At 42.1% G+C, this 22,056-nt stretch overlaps 1 protein-coding gene across 1 annotated transcript; it reads right to left on the reverse strand.

The window, feature by feature from the left end:
• Positions 1–4,934: 4,934 nt before the first annotated feature.
• Positions 4,935–21,835, reverse strand: LOC122935796 (b(0,+)-type amino acid transporter 1-like). The gene is made up of 7 exons (XM_044291687.1): positions 21,705–21,835; positions 19,388–20,157; positions 18,800–18,933; positions 17,657–17,786; positions 11,873–11,997; positions 7,166–7,253; positions 4,935–5,364 (listed from the first exon to the last, which is right to left on the reverse strand). The coding sequence occupies exons 2-7, from the start codon at positions 20,126–20,128 to the stop codon at positions 5,134–5,136; spliced, it is 1,449 nt and encodes a 482-aa protein (XP_044147622.1). The 5' UTR covers positions 20,129–20,157; positions 21,705–21,835; the 3' UTR covers positions 4,935–5,133.
• Between the last annotated feature and the right edge of the window lie 221 nt (positions 21,836–22,056).

A 22,056-nucleotide genomic window follows, 5' to 3' on the forward strand; every position in this document is an offset into this window, starting at 1 on the left:
CGCACCCCTGACCACCGCATTCTGCGTTACAAGCAGATTAAGTAGTATTAGTTGCACACACTAACAACACCCACAGGGTTATTTCACAAAATAGTGAAGAGTTTGGAGAAGTGAACAATATAGGACAACATAGCTGATTTGAAAAAAATTCTCCAATTCAGCTCACTTTCCTATTCAGTTATGTTGTCCTAGATTGCTTCCTCCTCCAAACTCTTCACCCTTTTGTGAATAAGCCTGTGAGCGTCTGTTCATTGGTCTTCTTTAGTGACATGTTTAACATATGGGATTATTTACACAGCCCTGGTGTTCGCTAAAACTGCTTTAAACTATAAAGAAAACTTTTGGAGAGTGTTTCTCTCTTTCTCAGGTCTGAAGCAAAACCGAGGAAGAAAGGAAAACTCTTGAAAGCTTCTCTTTTAAGTATTAGGTTAGTACAATAAAAAGGTATCTCTGCAGACCGCAATACTCTCGTATTTTGGAATCTTATTTATATATACTTTTTCCGTTTTTTTCAGTGGTATGATTAAGTAGTTAAAATTATTAGTTCCCCCCCAATTTTTGACTGTGGTATCTTATGTGCCCCCACCCCTATATATTGTTCCTAGAGTCGCCACTGCTCCATAGTGAATAAAGAATAACCCTCATTAGCGAATAAAACAAGAAATAAAGCGCCATAATGGAGAAACTAGGTTGTCAGAGCATATAGGCAGCGGCAGCAATCACTAGACCTCAGCGCTGTATGAAGTGTTAACACCAATGCTCTCCTTATACTTATACATTATTATTAGGAGGATCACAGCTGATTCCTATAACACTGTGACATACAGGAGCATATGACGGGAATTATTACTGCTGATAACAGTACATTATTACTAGTGGAGACAGATATTCATGAATCCGTTACACAATACTGCCACCTCCTGGCTATAGGCTAATATGATGTACTCTGACTTTCATTTTCCCACAATGCAATTAGTACAGTTTTTAAATACATCCTTAGGACTCATACACATGAACGTATTTTCTTTCCGCATACGTTCCATTTTTTTGTGGACCATATGCTGAACCATTCATTTCAATTAGTCCGCGAAAAAAAAAAGAAGTTACTCCGTGTGCATTCCATTTCCGTATGTCTGTTCCGCATAAGAATAGAACATGTTCTATTATTGTCCACATTACAGACAAGGATAGGACTGTTCTATTAGGGGCCAGCTGTTCCGTTCTGCAAAATACAGAATGTACGCGGACATCATCCGTATTCTTTGCGGATTCGCTTTTTGCAGATCGCAAAATACATACGGTCGCGTACATGAGCCCTAAAGCAGAGATGCTCAACCTGCATCCCTGCAGCTGTTGCAAAACTATCTTTTTTGCGGAATTGCGGAGCGGACATACGGATGCGGTCAGCACACATATTCTGCAGACCCATTGAAATGAACGGGTCCGCATCAAATCCACAAAAAATGCAGATCAGATGCGGAGTAAATATACGGTCGTATGACTGGAGCCTTAGTCAGAGTGTGTGGTAAGAGAAGCAGTGGAAGAGAGCAGGGAGCAGTCAGCAGAAGGGACACAAGGAGCCGTTGAGCGATGTTCAAATATTTTGCCTTCGGATGTATGCCACTGCTGCTGAACGTCAAGTAAAGCTTATTTTCTCTTGTTCACCTTTACTACCTCGGAATGCATCATTTCACAGTTGAACCATTCCACCACTCCACTCCAAAGGATAGGTGATCAGTAAGCTAAAGGTACAGAACCCCTTTAAGTTCCTGCCAGGTGTCCTGTTGTCTGGCCTTTTACTGACCTCTGCCCATTTACTTTACGGTGACCCTCCACTGCCTGTCCTGACCCGTATTTGACCTACGTACTGATCTTACTCAGCCTGCCCTTTCCCATATTGCGCAAACTCCACCAGCCCTGACCTCAGCCTGTCCCTGACTACGATTTGGCCTGACCGCTCAATGCTCTGCACCGGTGTCTCTGACCCTCGTGGGTCAGCTTTACCGCACAGAGACTACTCCAGGAGATAGAAGCCTGGTAATTCCCCTGCAGCGAAGTCCATATCCCTGTATAAGTGTTAAAGGGAGAAAAGGGTACCTACCAGGACAATGCCCTTAGGATTATCCCTAAGCCAAATGTGTTGGTTGACACAGTTGTTCCGCACCCAGTGCCTTAACACAACTCTACTCCAGCTTGGGTACAAAGGGTAATAGTTACAAACAGTGGCACTTAGCTTGGTGGTTACAGTCTCAATGGGGCACACAACTTGGCAGTTACAGTCTCTGTTGATTTCACAGAGCAGCTCAATGTATTTAGTAAATGCAGGGTCTTGGTTGGCTTGTCACTGTCTGTTTCTTCGGTTCTGGTCACAGTTAAGGGTGACTTGACTCCCACCCGGCTACAGAACGGGCACACACTGTGGTCTGAAACCAGTTGTAAGATACACAGAGCCTTTTCTGGTCACTGAACACTCTCCTCAGCAGTCCTTGGTAAAGTCACAGTCAGTTCAGCTGATATGCAGTAACTTGGCACGGCTGATTGAACAGACCTATGCAATATACACCTATGTGGAAAAATTTTAATTTAAAGGAACTGCAAACGATTAGGAGTTACATCGACTGGGAAAAAAGGGGATGAAATATCTAGGTCAAGCATTTGAAGAAGATAAATTGAAGGATTTTAATACACTTGTCAGGGAGTTTGGGATCCCCCAAAAGGATATTTATAAATACCTCCAGTTTAGGAACGCTTTAAAAACAGTGGTAAGTGTAGATAAATATAGAAAGGAACAATCAGATAGAATATATAAATTCACCAATGGAAGAGAAAAAAGAGGTATAACAAAAAAAAGATATGGGATATTGATGGAGGGAAAGAAAGAACAGATCACAATACTTGCAAAAAAAAAATGGGAAAAAGAACTTCAGCTTTTCTTCACGGAAGAGAAATGGAAAGATGCCCTCAGAAGTTATGCCACGGTGTCGGATAGGGGTTCACATAAAACATCACCGTTTTTTATAGTACATAGATTACATCGATCTCCTATGATGCTAAAGAAAATGGGTGTGAGAACTTCAGATAAGTGCCCAAAATGCAGGGGAGAGAACGCAGATCTAATACACTGTTTTTGGAGATGCCCCAGACTTTTTAGATATTGGAAGGAGATAGCAGAGATTGTACTGGTATTTCTGGATGTTCAGGTGCTTGCAGATCCAGTAGTTTGTATATTGGGAGCAACTGAACATTTGAAATTAAAGAAAGAAGTACGATTGGCTCTGAGTACAGTACTATTTCAAGCTAGACGGCTTATACTTACGAAATGGGTAAAGGAAGACCCGCCTACAGTGAGACAGTGGCGCGAAGCAGTTGTTAATCTTATTAAAATTCAATTGGTTACTGAGTGCTATACTAAAAATTCTGAAGAAATGTTCTATCAGAGGTCAACCACCTAAAATATAGCTTTTAATAGAAAATATAAAAAATTACCATAAATCCCTCACGTGGGGACAATAGAACAAGACAGTCTGTCTTGTTCTATTGTCCCCACGTGAGGGATTTATGGTAATTTTTTATATTTTCTATTAAAAGCTATATTTTAGGTGGTTGACCTCTGTGATAGATAATTATTTATACAACTACCATTAACACATTTTTTCAGTGTTTAAACTCAGAAGAAATGTTGTTGTTTACCAGTTCCTCTCTCTCTCTCTCTCTCTCTCTCTCTTCAAGGGGTGGCGGGTGGGTATTTGGGTGATAAGGAATAAGGATAATATTTATTGTAAGATGGATTTTTTGCATTGTGGTATTGATGTGATGATTGTGTATACGTTTTCAAAAAGAAAAGAATAAAGAAAGAAAAAATGAAACGCCAGTCTTAATACATTCTCCTTTGGTGTTTAGGCTTCCACTTGGAAAATGAGGTTCAATGTGGGTAAATGTAAAGTTTTACATCTAGGTGCTAATAATCTACCGGTATCATATGTCTATGGCCAGCGTAACAAATCCGTCCAGTTTCCGTTATGCAGGAGAGAATTAGTAAAGCCTCGTACAAGAAAATGCTATTCCTGAGATGAATGAGCTGCCAGAGGCTGTGCAGGATAAAGACTGGCAAAATACTTTACTGCTGTGGAAAGGGTATATGCTTTAGGGCCCACCACCCTTTGAGACAAACTGGCCACCCGGATCTTAGATCTGCACCCCTCAGCTCGGAAATAGCAAAAAGAGTTCATGAGAACGGGATTGCATGCCTATGGTTATTTGGAGACACTGCAAAGTGTACTACTACCATCATTGCTGTCTATACATAGCTATTGGTAAAATACCATTCAGTCATATACCTGGAAACTGTGCCTTTACTGCTGTATGAACTACTACTATTATTATCTATTCAGTAAAGAAAGACTTCATTTATTGCAACCAAATGGGCCTGGTTATTGACTCCACCATCCATCCGCCAGCCCCTATATCTGCCCTCCTGCCTTCCATCCTGCCAACTATCCTCCATCTAGGGCACCCCAACTACCACCAGGCAGGAGCACCAATACCAAGGTGAAGAAAGGGTGCACCCTCCGGCCTCCATTCACTGCATTGCCCTATCGAGAGTTGGAGTGAGGACAGCCCCATGAACTACAACATCCACCAGTGCCACAGCTATCACTCCTATCCTCCTCACAGCATTCCCCCCCCCCCTGCTCTGGGTTGCAGCAAAATCTTATGAAAATGGGTAGAATTTTCGGTTTGAATGTAGATCCATTCTCATTGTTACTCTGGATCAAGAGAGACCAGCAGGGAACCTTGAAGCATCAAAAAAGAAGCAGCAGAGGATCAGTAAGGGGTGAGTAATGACTTTTTTTTTCATTTTACAAAATGGGGAGTCTCTTCTTAAAATAAACTTGATTGGCAGACATCCTTTTTAACTCACAATTCCCTAATGTATTTGAAAAGAGTCTTGTGAAGTAATTTTTGGCCTACTCTTCTTGATCACTGTGGAAAAAACAGACTTACGTTGTTGACCACAGAGAACCAAAAAATATGACACAACAAATGGAGGCGCAGATAACCCAGAATTACTGGAAGAATAAAATATATTATATAATGTCCCAGTATTTACATCCATAACAGAGAAACTTCATCTCATTCGTTCTTATCAGCGGGTGCAACCTGAAGCAGGAGCTGAAGATAAAGCGTGACAGAATGGAACCATCCTGGAGACCATTTATAGCGGACAACTGGAAAGTAAAGGATAATCCCACTGAGGATAAAGAGGACAACATAGAGATATTCCAGCTGAGGGCTGCCAATAATCGGGGCCAACACCAGGTATACGGAGGCAATGAGCACTATCACCGGAATGATGATTGGAACCTGGAAGATTAGAAGAGTATAATAGTTAGCGCTGGAAGCAATGACTAAAATCTGTGTGGACAATGGAGTCAATGTCTATTATTATATAATGGAGTGCTCCTTATTGTTTATAGGAACATTGTGATCTCAGCGCCTCTTCATAACTCCACTGGATCCACCGCCAGTGCAGGGCTTTATTAAGATCGGTGTCTAAAACACTGGTCTTAATAGATGTGCCCCAAAATGTCTATCACAAGAATCCAGAATATTACCTCAGGATAAGGTTCTGTATAAAGTATTTTTTATATGGTCATCATTATTTGAGCAGTTGAAAAAGACTTATCATCCAAAAGGTTTAGAACATAATGGGGCCTCCACCACCTACAGTCCCTGCCCAAGCCGGTCCTCTCTCTCTCTTATAAACCTGTTGAACTTTATGACCATTTAAATATTTGTTTAAGGCTCAGGAACCAACACTAAAAAAGTATGAATTCTCCCCATCATGCTCCTATCTCTATGGCCACATACTAGGATAGCTAGGGATGATGGAAAATGAACTACAGTACTAGAAACTAATTTACCCAATACTTGGAAACATCCTCAATTTGCCAGGATTATTCTGAATTTCCAGAGACAATCCTACAAAATTTGGCTTGTCTTGCTTGAAAATGGTGTTCTCTAGGGGGTTTGGGGTAGGCCTGGGGGTTAGGCTTAGATGTACTGAATTTACCAACAGAAATATCTTATGGAGCGAATGTGGATCTGTTGTGTCTACTGCCGAAAATAGTAGAACCGCAGCACTCTTGTCTCATTAATTCCTTTATTCCATCAAATTCATGCAACGTTTCGACCTGGACGGTCTTTTTCAAGTCGAAACGGTCTTTTTCAAGCTTGAAAAAGACCGTCCAGGTCAAAACGTTGCATGAATTTGATGGAATAAAGGAATTAATGAGACAAGAGAGTGCTGCGGTTCTACTATTTTCAGTTGCCTACTTGGAGGGACGTTACGGACTGGCGTTCAACACCGCGTGCACCACCACATTAAGGCCAGTATACCCTTTAGTGCTGCTACACCTTCTATTCTATGGTGTTCAGTAGACTGCTGACTCACGCGGGTCAAGAGACACTTCTGTAGAGCACTGAGGCGTCATGCAAAACTGTAGTCAGGGACAAGCCAAGGTCAAGCCAGGCAAAGTTTGTGCAATCCAAAGTCGGTCCAAAGATCAAGATGGCCAGCCTGGGTCAGTATGGAGATCAGGCAGAGGTCAGGTCAGGCAGCGAAGGGCAAAAACCTGAGACAGGCAGAAGTTGTGACACGGAAGAGCGAACAAGACAAGAATCGCACCTTTGCAGGAAACTAGACAACTAGAACCTATTGCTCAGGCACTCTCCCACAGGAGAGTACACTAGGGTGGCCAGTCATAGGCTAGGTAACATTAAGATGAGTGCGCTGCCGGAGACACTGCACACCCTAAAGAAAGTGAGAGGCAGAGCCCACAGGAAGCAGGCCCCAATCTATGTGGGGTGGACCGAGCAGAACTACCTCAGCGGTCCTGCCCCCTAGGAAGGAGCGGGGGGACATTGGCGTGCATAAGGCCCCTGGGAGAGCAGAGCAGGCAACCAGGTAAGTGCTCTGAAAGGGAGATGGCAGTAGGCATGGACCACCAGCGCAACAAAATGGAAAAGAGATAAAAGACTGTCAAAAAGAAAAAATAAATCTTTGCCCATAGCAACCAATCACAATGCAGCATTAATTTTGCATTCTGGTCTGCAGTTTTTCTTTTGGACAATTTTCATAAACCTGCCCCATTGTTTTACTCACCTTGTATGGTCTAGGGATATCCGGCTTTTTAATCTTCATATATATAAGACCAGAAATTGTGATACCATAGAACAGCCAGGCTGTGAAACTGAAAGAAAACAATACATGATAGGAATTAAAATAGGAAAAAAAATATGAATGTGTCACTAAAAGGAAAGAACTTATCTATGCAGAGGTTAACCTACCTCATTATGTGTAGTCAGACATTCACAAGAGAAACAGTAAAAGAGATGCTCCAAGATTTTTTAAAATTGGCAAGAGGCTGTATAAAATAAAGAAAAAACCTTACTCGCCTTTTAAATGTCCCACCACTGCCCGGCACTCCAATTCTTACTGGGTATGTAGCGTTAACATGTCATTCCTCGTTCATGTGACTGAAGCAGCCAATCACTGGCCTCCTGGGTCATGTGTGCATGAATCCCATGTGATAGCTGAGTCCAGTGATTGCTGTGGTTGTCACATGGATGACCGGCCCAGCAAGGATCGGAGTGCTGGAGACACGAGTGGCAGGACATTTATTTTATACAGCCAAATTTTAAAACAATCATGGAGAACCCCTTTAAATGTCAGTTCTCCCCTGTAATCATGATACCTGAGGTCAGTGGTGGACTGGCCGTAGACCCTACAGGGAAGTTTGCTGGTGGTCCAGTTTTTCTGCTCTTCTCTACACTGAGCTGGAGTTTGCTATTTGCCTGCGACATGCATGCTGCTGCACAGGACACAGTCACCAGCCTCTCCTGTGCCTTTAGACATCCACCTATAACTCTGTGGTCACTATTTGTAATGATCTATAATTATTAGTGTTGAGCGCGAATATTAGAATAGCTAATTTTTTTATCGAATATCGTAACTTCGAGATTTCGTGAATATTTAGAATATAGTTCTATATATTCGCGAAATTGAATATTTGTTTTTTTTTTATCTGAAAATATGATTTCTCCCTGCTTCTTGCTTGTGGGTCAATAAGCCATTGGCCCACAAGCAACTTAAGCAGGGGGGGAATCATGTTTTCATATGGAAAATAAAATGACCAATATTCTAAAAAACAAATACATAGGAATATAGTGAATATATTCGTTATTTAGAATTTTGGCATTATTTTTTTCCTATCTGTACAGTTGTTCGCATACTCCTCCCCGACAAGCGTCCCCGTCACCATGGGAACGCCTGTGGGTTAGAAAATACCATCGGATCTGAGTTTTCCCTGAGATCGCGAAAGCTCAGATCCGATGGTATATTCTAACGCACAGGCGTTCCCATGGTTACGGGGACGCTTGTCGGGGAGCAGTATGCCAAAGTGGAATAACAGTACACATAAATTACAGTCTAAATGTGTATTTTACGAATATTCGTAATATTGCTCTAACTTCGTCTTTTAGAATATTTGCAATATTCTAAAAGACGAAGTTAGAGCAATATTACGAAAATTCGTAAAATACACATATAGACTGCAATTTAGCTAATATAGTGCTATAGTAATTTTTTTAATAGTGTATTTATTTTCCAAAACTGAAGTTCAGAAGAGGAAAAAAAGTTAGACAAAAAAAAAGATTATAACACTATATTAGCTAAATTACAGTCTATATGTGTATTTTACGAATATTCGTAATATTGCTCTAACTTCGTCTTTTAGAATATTCGTAATATAAGTTAGAGCAATAATATGAATATTTGCAAAATACACATATTAGCCTAGCCATAGTCAATGTCATAGGAACGTTGCCTTATACTGTCAAAAGAAAAATCGCAATACACGAACAATTAAATCGTATATTATTCACGATAAATAGAAAAATGACGAATATTCGATTTCTACGAATATAAGACGAATATTCAATCGAATATTCGCGAAATATCGCGAAATCGAATATGGCACCTCCCGCTCATCACTAATAATTATAAATATATCTCACGTTGGTTGCGATCTGGTTACACCTCCCCATATGATGTCTTCTTCTAAAGAGCAATCATGGTGGGGGGGGGGGGGGGAGAAACACTCATAATCAGAGCAAGGTTAGCTAGCAGTATGAAGGTTTTCTTTAAATGACATATTAAAGGGGTTGTTCCACAAAAATAAGTATTACTATGCAGTGAATAGGACATTTTAAATGAAGCATTATTGCAATATACATGTCATAAAAATATTGTTCAGGTTTTTTATGTACATTTTTCTCTTTGGTATCACCCCCTGCTGTCTGTCCATCTGGTCCACCTTCTCCTGAATTCAGAGGTGGACGAGCATGCTCAGTGGTTCCCTGCTCTCCTCCTCTCAGTGCCGGTGTAGTGATCTCATAGTTAAGTGGTCCAGACACCTTTCATTCATTTATCCCTACTTATAAATCCATAGAAATATATAGCTATCTCTCTAGACAGTGAAGAAGGGAATTGAGGGAGGACATTAAATACCATAAATATCTCGGGGGCTATATGTGAGGGGGTTGTTTTCTATGCAGGGGGGAAGGGAATAACAAGAACTAATTGCACTGCATCCTAGGAGATGCTTCCCAAGGAAGATAATCCTTCATATATGTTAGGGGAAAAGTGTTAAATGTGTCAGCTAACCCCTTTAAGAAGGCCCTCTCAGCTCCCATTAAAAAGGGGTTGTCCAAGATTTTAACAATAATACAAATTTCTAATAAAAGATACTCCAGAATTGTTATTTCATGGGAAATACAAATACTGTGTGCACTAAAACAGGCTTTAATGGAGTTGTCCAGAACTTAGGATAGGCGATCAGTATCTGATCTGTGGTGGTCCGGCATTTCACACCCCCACCAATCAGTTTTTTCGAGGTAGCTCCGACCCTGGAAGCCAGTGATCAAACTACACAGCTCCGTCCACTGTGTGGAGCATGGAGCTGGATACTGCAGTGCTGCTCCTATTTAACTGAATGGGAGCAGCGCTGCCATAACCAGCTCCATTCAATACGACATTGACTTCTGGAGCCAGAGCCACCTCAAAACAACTGATCGGTGGAGGCGTGGAATGCTGGATCCCCACCAATCAGATGTTGATGGCCTATCCTGAGGATAGACATTCAATATTAAAATTCTGGACTCTTTTGATGACTGTTTTAGTGCATAAAGTACTAACATTCCCCATGAAATAATTCTATCTTTTCTTAGAAGTTTGTGTTGTGATCTTCATTTATTCCTCTGGGAAATGTATGAATAAATTGATAACTGGGTGCTGTTCTTACACAGTGTGACTCAAGCCTACTAGCGAGACTGTTTAGGGACTTACCAAATTGACAAGGGGAATGGTAACATCCATTTGTTAATTTATATCATTATTATTACATGGGGAAAATAAACTTGTCAGAAATGGTGAAAGCTTTTTTCAGCCACAGACCGCCATTAGTTCAAAACCCACACCTTTTGGTTAAAAATATTTTTCTCTTATTTTCCTCCTCAAAAAGGTGCGTCTTATCATCAGGTGCGTCATATAAAGAAAAAAATATGGTGTGTATGTATATATATATATATATATATATATATATATGTATAGTATATATACAGTATGTAACACCCCCGAGTGGTGTTATCACTCCTACACCCTGCTACTGTCCTTAATGGTCTAACATAAAGTCATCTATGCATTATGTTCCAGGTCCTCTCTATAATGTGCATCTATTATAATGTTTGCAACTGTTTATAACATCTAATATGCCTGGTTTACCAGCAGGTGGCAGCAAACACGACAGAAGTATACTTAGAATGGAACTTACCATTCCATTCTAACTCCCCCTCTGGAGAGAAGCGGGCGAGTCCTACTTCCTGCAGGAAGGGTGGGGCAGAAGTTCCAGTTAGTCTAGCTTACCCTCTGCTAAGGGAAGGGTGTACAGAGACATGTCTCTGCTGGACGAGCCAACGCCAGCCAGAGCACCTTAAAGGGAACCTGTCACCTGGATTTTGTGTCTAGAGCTGAGGACATGGGTTGCTAGATGGCCTCTAGCACATCCGCAATACCCAGTCCCCATAGCTCTGTGTGCTTTTATTGAGTAAAAAAAACGATTTGATACATATGCAAATTAACCTCAGATGAGTCCTGTCCCTGACTCCTCTCACGTACAGGACTCATCTCAGGTTAATTTGCATATGTATCAAATCAGTTTTTTTACACCATAAAAGCACACAGAGCTATGGGGACTAGGTATTGCGGATGTGCTAGCGGCCACCTAGCAGCCCATGTCCTCAGCTCTATACCCAAAATCCCGGTGACAGGTTCCCTTTAAGCTCTGCTGGCCATGGAGGCCAAATCTTGAAGCCTCAGGAGCCAGGAGGAAAGTTCCCTGGCCTAACTATAAGACAAACTACAGAGAGAAAGTGCAGCACCAAGAAGAAAGCCAGGACACTGTTTAAGCTTGTCAGTGCAGAAGAGTGAGAGAGCAGAATTGAGTTTGCCTGCCAGTTATATGCTAAAGCCTGCTGGAACCAAGACAAAGCCTGTAAACTGTTTAATGAAACGTTTATTCAAGTAAAGCTGCCATTGAACTTCATCTCAAGGTCTGGACTCAAGTTATTCTTTTATCCTTCAATTATTCCGAGCCAAAGCCTGGGGTCCAGCGGTATCCAGGTAGGAGCATAAAGAGACATTTTAGGCAGCAACATACCACTTGGCATTTCCTACACCTGGGACGTGTTATATAGAGGGCCCTAGGGGGAGGAGCCCGTTGAAAGTATTTATATATATATATCATATACCTACCTAAAGAAGTTGACAATACTACTGAAATCTCCGGGAATTATCATTATTAATGAGATGGCAGATGTGAAGATGAGGGCAGGAGATGGGGTTAACCGTGTCACGTGGGCCATGGAGAGAACGTCTGGCTGTGAAACACATAAAAAAAGATGCAGAATAACATTAGTTAAAGATAATTTCCATAGAATAGAGAACATATTTTCCAAAGTCGGAGCAGAAAATCCGGCGGGAGAAGATCACCATAGTATGCTTAATATGTCTCCAACCTAGAACAGAGGAAAGATTTAGTAAGCTAATATCCCTGAATTCATTATGTGTTTTAGACTATTTTTTAATACTTACCTTTACAGTGTTGTTAAGCCCTTTGAAAAAATCTGCAGCTAAGAGATGTCGTAAAAGCACAACTTTTTATTTAAAGGGAATGTATCACCTATATTTTTTTCCTAACTAACTTTTTTTTTTTGTTCTTTTTTTCTTTTATTTTCTATTTCTACACATGATTAGGCAGAGGCAGCCATTCTTCCTGCACTGTTGTTAACATTGTTTAGAAATATGCTTTACAGCAGCCACTTGAACTAGAGACACAATGGACAGGAGACATTCACTGACTGCTAATCTATGGGAAAGTTGTCTCTCTCTGTGAACTGTGCAGATGTCATTGTGCAGGGAAGGGGAATAAATATGCTGTGATATCAATATTTTGAATGTTATCTATGCATAGAAGATATCTGTCATTGTAATCATTTCTGTGATGATAATGAGATAACTGCTGAAAAGTGAAATCTACACAACACCTTAATCGGCTTATAGGTCATACATGTTCCTCTGGAATTCTAGGAAGAAAGGGATGCAGTTAGTCTAGCTTACCCTCTGCTAAGGGAAGGGTGTACAGGGAGATGTCTCTGCTGGACGTGCCCACGCCAGCCAGAGCTCTGCCTGTAATGCCACCAGATGTAAGCCTCACACTGATTAAGGCGCTCTCCCCAAGGAGAGAAAGTACCTCCCAAATGCGGACTTAGGCCTCTCACTCAGTTGAGCCAGTACTCTCTACTCTGCACTGATGAGGGGCAATCATCTGAAAGCAGCTGTCTGTAGATGAGGGGCTGGCTTTTTTAATATCCAAATCATGTCTCAAGGCCTAGTTAAAGGGTTGAACATAGGATAGCTGCCTTACATCTGGTGGCATTACTTGTTAAGAACTCATTTGCATCCCTTTCTGTACAGAACAGAAAGTGTCAGCCTATTATTAGGCTTAGTGGCCAGAGAGAAAACTGCAAGATTTAAGGATTTGCTCCCTGGGAAAAATATGGAAATTTGCTCTATTCTGTCTCTCTAGTGCCACATGTAGGCAGCTGCCCTGTAAAGGGAAAATCTCACAGCGGAGTTCAGCTGCACACCGGGACACTGCGCATGCGGCGGAGAGCCTCAGTAGGGAAATATTGCGGCCCAGTGCGCAAGCGTGGCTAACTCCAGAAGATCCATCCGATCTCTGTGCCTGCGCAGTGTGGGGGTAGGGAGATCTCATGGCCATATTTTCTGTTAAATAAATATTTATTTAAAAGAAAATATGGCCATGAGATCACCCTAGGCAAAGTGTGGATAAATTTATAGATAAATAATTATGGATTTATAAATAAATATATATATATATATATATATATATATATATATACAGTACAGACCAAAAGTTTGGACGCACCTTCTCATTCAAAGAGTTTTCTTTATTTTCATGACTATGAAAATTGTAGATTCACACTGAAGGCATCAAAACTATGAATTAACACATGTGGAATTATATACATAATAAAAAAAAGTGTGAAACAACTGAAAATATGTCATATTCTAGGTTCTTCAAAGTAGCCACCTTTTGCTTTGATTACTGCTTTGCACACTCTTGGCATTCTCTTGATGGGCTTCAAGAGGTAGTCGCCTGAAATGGTCTTCCAACAGTCTTGAAGAAGTTCCCAGAGATGCTTAGCACTTGTTGGCCCTTTTGCCTTCACTCTGCAGTCCAGCTCACCCCAAACCATCTCGATTGGGTTCAGGTCCGGTGACTGTGGAGGCCAGGTCATCTGGCGCAGCACCCCATCACTCTCCTTCATGGTCAAATAGCCCTTACACAGCCTGGAGGTGTGTTTGGGGTCATTGTCCTGTTGAAAAATAAATTATGGTCCAAATAAACGCAAACCGGATGGAATAGCATGCCGCTGCAAGATGCTGTGGTAGCCATGCTGGTTCAGTATGCCTTCAATTTTGAATAAATCCCCAACAGTGTCACCAGCAAAGCACCCCCACACCATCACATCTCCTCCTCCATGCTTCACGGTGGGAACCAGGCATGTAGAGTCCATCCGTTCACCTTTTCTGCATCGCACAAAGACACGGTGGTTGGAACCAAAGATCTCAAATTTGGACTCATCAGACCAAAGCACAGATTTCCACTGGTCTAATGTCCATTCCTTGTGTTCTTTAGCCCAAACAAGTCTCTTCTGCTTGTTGCCTGTGCTTAGCAGTGGTTTCCTAGCAGATATTCTACCATGAAGGCCAGATTCACACAGTCTCCTCTTAACAGTTGTTCTAGAGATGTGTCTGCTGCTAGAACTCTGTGTGGCATTGACCTAGTCTCTAATCTGAGCTGCTGTTAACCTGCGATTTCTGAGGCTGGTGACTCAGATAAACTTATCCTCCGCAGCAGAGGTGACTCTTGGTCTTCCTTTCCTGGGGCGGTCCGCATGTGAGCCAGTTTCTTTGTAGCGCTTGATGGTTTTTGTGACTGCACTTGGGGACACTTTCAAAGTTTTCCCAATTTTTCGGACTGACTGACCTTTATTTCTTAAAGTAATGATGGCCACTTGTTTTTCTTTACTTAGCTGCTTTTTTCTTGCCATAATAAAAATTCTAACAGTCTATTCAGTAGGACTATCAGCTTTGTATCCACCTGACTTCTCCACAAGGCAACTGATGGCCCCAACCCCATTTATAACACAAGAAATCCCACTTATTAAACCTGACAGGGCACACCTGTGAAGTGAAAACCATTTCAGGTGACTACCTCTTGAAGCTGATCAAGAGAATGCCAAGAGTGTGCAAAGCAGTAATCAAAGCAAAAGGTGGCTACTTTGAAGAACCTAGAATATGACATATTTTCAGTTGTTTCACACTTTTTTGTTATGTATATAATTCCACATGTGTTAATTCATAGTTTTGATGCCTTCAGTGTGAATCTACGATTTTCATAGTTATGAAAATAAAGAAAACTCTTTGAATGAGAAGGTGTGTCCAAACTTTTGGTCTGTACTGTATATATATTTTTTTTTAACAGAAAATATGGCCATTAGATCTCCTTACCCCCACACTGTGCAGGCGCAGAGATCAGATGGATCTTCTGGAGTTAGCCGCGCTTGCGCACTGGGCCGTAATATTTTCTTACTGAGGCTCTCCGCCGCATGCGCAGTGTCCCGGTGTGCAGCTGAACTCCGCTGTAAGATTTTCCCTAAACTGTCCGTTTGCGCATGCGCAGATCGTCAAAACTCAGGAACGCCTCCTCACGTCATTAGCAGTGCGACCGGACGTTAGGAGGTAGGGAAATCTCATGAAGTAGGGTAATGTAACGCTACACCGGCTCCCCGCTCCTTCTACCGCAGGCCTCCAATGGTCCGCTGGGCTCCCTCACTGTAAACATCTGGTTTGACATTGCCGCAGCCAATCACTCGTCACGGCGGTGACCAGCTATCCTTATGGTCACATGAAGCAAGGGGATCCGATCACTGCTCTGGCCAGTGATTGGCTGGGGCGATGTCAAACCAGATGTTTACATCAAGATAGCCTAGTGAAGCATAGGAGGCCTGCAGGAGAAGGAGCGGGGAGCTGGCGTCGGGAAGCATATAAGTAATCTTCTCTTTACAGGTCCGGATGATTGGGGGGTTGCCAACCATCCCCCATTCATTTTTACAGACCCACTTTAAAGCCATAACTTTAATATTTTAATTAACGTAGCCGTGTGAGGGCTTGTTTCCATTGCACCAATTTGGGGGACACATATACCTTAACTTTTATTAACACTTTCTGGGGCTGATGGTAAAAACAGCAATTTCTCCAGTGTATGTTTGTGTTCTAAATTTTGCACCTTTCCCCATGCAGCATAAATAACATATTACCTTTATGCTATGGGCTGGCACAATTACAGTGAAACCAAATCTGATATTCTGTAGGTCTTTACTGTTGCACAATATATGTTGCATAGTTTACCATTGCACAATATACACCTCAATATTGCACAATGTACTCAAGCTTTGTCTCTCTGAATTCCCAGAGCTGTAACTTTTTTATTTTATCGTCGATATAGCCATATAAGTTATTGATTAAATGGGAAATAAATGCTGACGTTTTTTTGTGCTTTTTTATGTTGATGGCTGTGCAGTTTAAATAATGCATTAACTTTATTAAACAGATTTTTACCTTTTCAGTGAAACCCTGTATGTGCATTTAACACTTTGTTTTGTACTGTATACATGCTTATTTAATAGATTATTTTATTGTATTTTTTTAGCCCCACTACAGGACTTCACAAGGCGACTGTTCAATCACTTCTATAATGTTTTGGTTTACTCGGTTGCTATTCCCTGTCAGTGACAAACTCTATTGGGTTATGACCAGAGGAGTAACTACCATAGCGGCAGACCATGCGACTGCTATGGGGCCCAGTCTTAGTTGGGATTATCTCCTCTTCTACTGGAGGTGAAAACTTGGTCAGGACTCTACCCTCTAAAGGAACAACTTTTAGCAAATGAGGCAGTGGGAAATGCCCCAAGGGTCATTGAAAGGGGTTTACGCAGAAACCTTTCCGTCTTGTGGGGAGGCCTGGTTTGATCCTTGCTATGGGGCCCTTACATCTCTATGTACGCCACTGGTTATGACATCCTATCCTATCTGATGTGGTGCCACAGTCACTATTAATCATGGCATCTAAGGGGTTCAACAACCTGGATCAGAACCATCTCTGAACCAGGCCATTACAGCAGGATGTCATCTGTATACCACAGCCACTTCTCGCTGTGGATAGTGAGGGTGCGTGCCATCCACTGCATGTACCTGTGTGCCAATTTGCTGTAAGGGGTGCTAGAATCAACGTACAGTTACGTCCATTTGCAGGAAGGGGTAAAGAGCCTTTAAACATGACTAGGGATATCCTGCCTCAAAGTCGTCTCGCCCAATGACCAGCCTGAGCAGCAGGAAATCTGAAACGGCTCTGTCTACAATCAATGGGTGTCTCTGGTTTGGCTGATATCCCTAGTCATGTTCCAAGGCTTTTTGATGGATGAAATGTTTACTTACAGGGTAGCCATCCATAGGGGGCACTAAAGAGACAGTCATATTCAAAGCACTGTGCTGCCCTTTTCTTGGGTACCCCCCTAGAATGTGTTAGTGGTCCATATAAGCAAGGAGTGAAAGAGAGCCCAGTATCTCAATACGGATGCAGAAAACCCTCCAAAAATAAGCATAGTGGATGAGAGCAGTGATGACATCAGCGTAGCTACAGCCAATAACGGAGAAGCACTGACTAAGAGGGTGCGGCTCTGACAACCACTGCTGCTGTCTTAGAATTGAGCAGCAGCGGTTGTTTAGTTTCACTGGTGGGTTTTATGGTGTCCTAATACACATAAAACCCATAGAAATCCATCATTTCAGCGGCAGATATCATCAAAATAAAGAACCAATTTATGTTCATTGACCAAGTGAGTCAATTTTATAAAACAAGGAAAGAAAGGGGAAAACATGGGAATTTACCAGATGTCCTTCTCTGGCAGCCACGTAGCACACTCGTCCTCCACTGAAGAAAGTTCCATTTGCAGACCCGAAAGTAGAAAGTGCAACCCCAAGACTGATTATCCACGTCCAAGTCCCCAGGACCTTCAAGCTACAGCAAATAGATTAGGAGATAAGAAACTACAGATCATGTAAAATAGATAACATCAGATGTAAGATTAGGGCAACCACCCATCAGGTAACATTGCTAGATCTTGTACAAGGAATACCCCTTGGAATACAGGTTCATACATAGAATTAAAGGGTCCCAAAAGAAAAGATTAAGATGGAGCCACCTTCTGGAGCTAGTGATCACCACATCTTGGAGAACTTGGTGTTTGCTTGCCTCCATAAACTTGCTAGGATCCTAAATTTACTTCCTCACAACCATGTCTTGTAATATCGTAGGGCCTATTGAGAGAGGGACCCTGAACAGGTTTTCGTTTGCTATTAATGGGATTGTCCCGTAAGGACATCCTTTGTGCATATGTCTGGGAAATCCTTTAGGGGCAATGAAGGCAGAGCCGACTTGTCGACACATTACATAGAAACCATTAATTTGAACGACAGCCATATAATGGTTCTTTTGAGTGTCAGTGATAAATGCAGATTGATGGAGATTATAGAAGCCCGTTTTCAGATAAGGGGGGCTAGCTCAACTGAATGTAATGATGCCTGAGCCACTCTGTGCACCATTGCTCCTTCTGCTTCCTCTGCTAGCTCCTCCCGCTCCTTCTTGATGGAGAGGCTCAGGTTCCTATATAGTCATCTTGCCTAGTTCGGTCAATCAAGAAGGTAAAAAGTGAGGGAGGGGCTGGCAGAGGAAGAACAAGTTTTAAAGAGGTTGTCCATGTAAATATGAAAAAATAAAAAGATTAATGACAGAACTGAAAGATAATATGAAGATGAGGATATTGAAGAGGATCATAGCATGATATATCAGTCAGCGGTGGATGGTAAATGTCACCTCTGAGCTCCATAATCTGAATAAATAGCCTGTGGCCCTCTATTTTTATAAGGTCCGGGGCCCCTTGGTGACTAAAATGCAGAAGGTCGGACACGGGGGGAGGGGAAATAATAACCTATATGAGGATAGCAAATATAAATCAGAAATGATAGACTGACCCCCAACTGATGGCGACAGCATCCGATGTAAGTAGTTCCTGTGGAGTCATCGCAGCAAAATAGCTGACATTAACCAGAAGGTAAATACATGTGACCAATGGGATTGCAATCATCACAGCCCGAGGAAGGTTCACCTAAAATATATATGAAATCAATCATGATCCAAACTGTGACTCTAAGAAAGCTGGGGTAAAAGGCTTCCTCAGGATTGGCTATCAATATCTACTTGGCCAACACCCCGCACCCCCACCGGTTAGCTGTTCTGCAGAAGCTACAGTAGCTCCAACGCCAGAAGTAGGCACCGCAACATGGACAGAGCTGGACACTGTAGTTCTACTCCCATTCACTTCAGAAATGGATAGAGCAGTGTAGTTCCAGAACTGGAGCTAATACAGCTAGTGAAGACCATCTGATTGGCAGGGTGTAGAGTTTCCCCCACCAGTCTGACATTGAAGGCCAACACTTTTTACACTGTCAGATTATCGGGAACAAACGTTTATACCTACGCTCATCTCTGATACTCTGACTGATAATCGGTTCGTGTAAAAGGACCCCAAAAAAGGAGGTTGTCCTTTAGGAATCACTAACCTCAGGGTTCTTCAGTTCTTCAGTGACATAATTCAGATTATTCCATCCATCATAGGACCAGAGCCCTTGATAAAAGGCCACCCCAACAGGTCCAAAACCAGTGGCTGTGTTTTCAAAGGCGCTCTGTAAAACCTTGGTGTTCCCCATGACCAAAAGGACCATGCCACCCACAATCATTACCAATAGAACTATCAGCTTAGCTGCTGTGAAGAAGTTCATGATGGACATGGAAAGTCTGACATTCAGACAATTGACAATCGCCAGGACAAGGATGCAGGCAGCTGCTGTGCACTTAGTGATGGCTTGTGGAGCTGGACAGTCTGGGAAGAAAGAAGCCACAACGTATTCTGCAAAGCTTAGAGAGACTCCAGCTATGCTGGCCGGCCTCACCACGATGACTGAGGTGAACGCCAGGAGAAAGGCAGGTAAGGAGCCAACGTTCCTTAAAATATATACGTAATCTCCTCCAGATTCCTTAATGACTGTTCCAAGTTCAGCATAGCATAGGGCACCAAGCATAGCTAGGAGGCCACAAGCAGCCCATATTAAGAGACTAGCCCCAGGACTCCCCATGTAATACAGGACCCATTGAGGAGACATGAAGATCCCAGAGCCAATCATGGTGCCAGCGATCATGGACACAGCACTTATGAGACCTAGCTCCCGTTTTAGATGAATCTTTCCAGTGTCCTCCTCCATTTTTCCATCAGCGGATGTTGAAGAGGTCTCCCTTAGTTCCATCTTGTACGTCAAGTCCTCCAATCAGATGTCTGTGAAAGAAAGGAGAAGACACTGCACTCTTTGACAGCCCAACATTGGCAATTAACACCTAAGTTAAATATTAAAGAACTTCGCGAGTTTTCTGTAATTTTAGTTAATGATCTCTTAAAAAAGAGACAAGAAATTGTATATTCAGGTGAATAGGGGACATACGGATGCTACATTGTGCTGAGCTATAGCCTAGAGTTCAGTGGACATACGGCAGGCAGTAGTTATGAGCGGCATAGACAATATTCGTTTTTCGCAATATTTCGCGAATTTTTTGCATAATATTCGCAATAAATTCGCGAATTCTGGAATGCGTGATCTCCAGTCATTATTTTTTGCAATTGAGCAAATCAGCACTAATGATGCGCATATTTTTTGCACAATACGTACAACTTCACATTTTATCAGGTCTGAGTAGATATTACTGATTGGTGCACTAAGTATTGTTGTGACATCACAGCACTATGTCTGTAGCATGTATGTATGGACAGCAGAGAAACAGTAATTCCTATCACACTACCTAACACCCTGCACTGTAACCTATCAGCTACACTATATCACTATCTAACCTACACTGACTATCTGTATTATATATATGAGCTAACTAACTAACTAATGTAATTGGATAAGGAACAGGATCCAGATGAAAGCACAGAGCACAGCAATGACACTGCTCTCTCTCTCAGAACTGCAAAACAACAGCAGAAAATGGCTGCTGGGGAGGTTCTTATACAGTAAGGGGTTGGCAGCTTTCCTATTGGTTGCTAGGGATGTTGCTAAGCTCTGACAAAGATATTGCAGGCTTCTTATTGGCCCACAAGAAAGAAGGGAGGTTACTGATGAAAAAAAAATCTAGAATATTCGCAATTATAAATATATAGCACTATATTCTACATCTTCGGAAATTCTCGAAGTGCCGATATTCGCGATAAAAATTTGTGATTATAATGTTCGCGATCAACACTAGCAGACAGTAGATACTTCAGGTTTTGCAGCCGACACCAGGCGAAGGTAGACATGCTATGCTAACACTTAGGCTGACCAGGAGATACCTGTCAGCTACCCGTCCATTCTGCCAACAGCCATTCACATGCATATTTGGCTTGGGCAAGGGTGCATGTGTTCTGAACGGAGACAGGGGAGAAGAAGATGCTGCCAGGTTCCTCTGGTGGCTGGTTATCTCTTCAAGAACAAAATTCAACGCGCCCAACCCTTCTCATCCCGACATCTTCTGTTGGGGGAAAGTCATGAGGCCACCCATACATACTAGAAATTGGCAGGTTTATGGCCACCTGTATGGCAGTTCATTGACTCTATATGGCTCTTGAGAATGTAGCGGCAATGCGGCAATGCTTTTAGGGAAAAATACCACCGTGCGTGCTATATATACAAGGCACACATATACTCACGACTACAAAAAAGAAAACCTGTAGATTATAGATTACAGTAAAAAAAAAGATTATAGTAAAAAAAAAGCCATAATATGCCCATGTGCATGAGCCCTTATCAGCTAGAGCGCCACAGAGCATATGCTGCCCACGTAACCTACCTGTAAGGATTGCCCCCGTCTTATTTTCCTATGGCTCCAGCAGCTGGCAGCCCGAACACTTCCTGATTTGTTAGAGGCAGGTACTTTGCCCCCTACTCATGATGCCAGTGTGTCAGCTGGCTGTGTAACGCCTCGGCTTGTAGTAAATGAGAGAGTTGTAAACATTTGTCCATTGAATAACAGACATTCCTTTGTTTTAGGCTTTGGCCTACATGTGCCTCACGATCAGGGAAGTCATTCAGCTTTTTTTGAGCAATGTCAGTAATGTCTTTCCTCACATGGTGATGAAATTTGAATGCAACCTCATTGATAGGTTTCATTTCCTTCACTAAGCGGCTGCTGGATTCAGAGA

This window comes from Bufo gargarizans, chromosome 4 (assembly GCF_014858855.1).
Source record: "Bufo gargarizans isolate SCDJY-AF-19 chromosome 4, ASM1485885v1, whole genome shotgun sequence".
Lineage (NCBI taxonomy): Eukaryota > Metazoa > Chordata > Amphibia > Anura > Bufonidae > Bufo > Bufo gargarizans.

Bases quoted from the DNA above. Each gene is read 5' to 3' on its own strand.
- LOC122935796 (XM_044291687.1), bottom strand. From the start codon at position 20,128: ATGGAACTAAGGGAGACCTCTTCAACATCCGCTGATGGAAAAATGGAG. The intron at 18,934-19,387 runs GTTAGTGATTCC...TATATATTTTAG, and splicing joins AAGAACTGAAGAACCCTGAG to GTGAACCTTCCTCGGGCTGT. The intron at 11,998-17,656 runs GTAAATTCCCAT...TGTGTTTCACAG, and splicing joins CTGCCAGAGAAGGACATCTG to CCAGACGTTCTCTCCATGGC.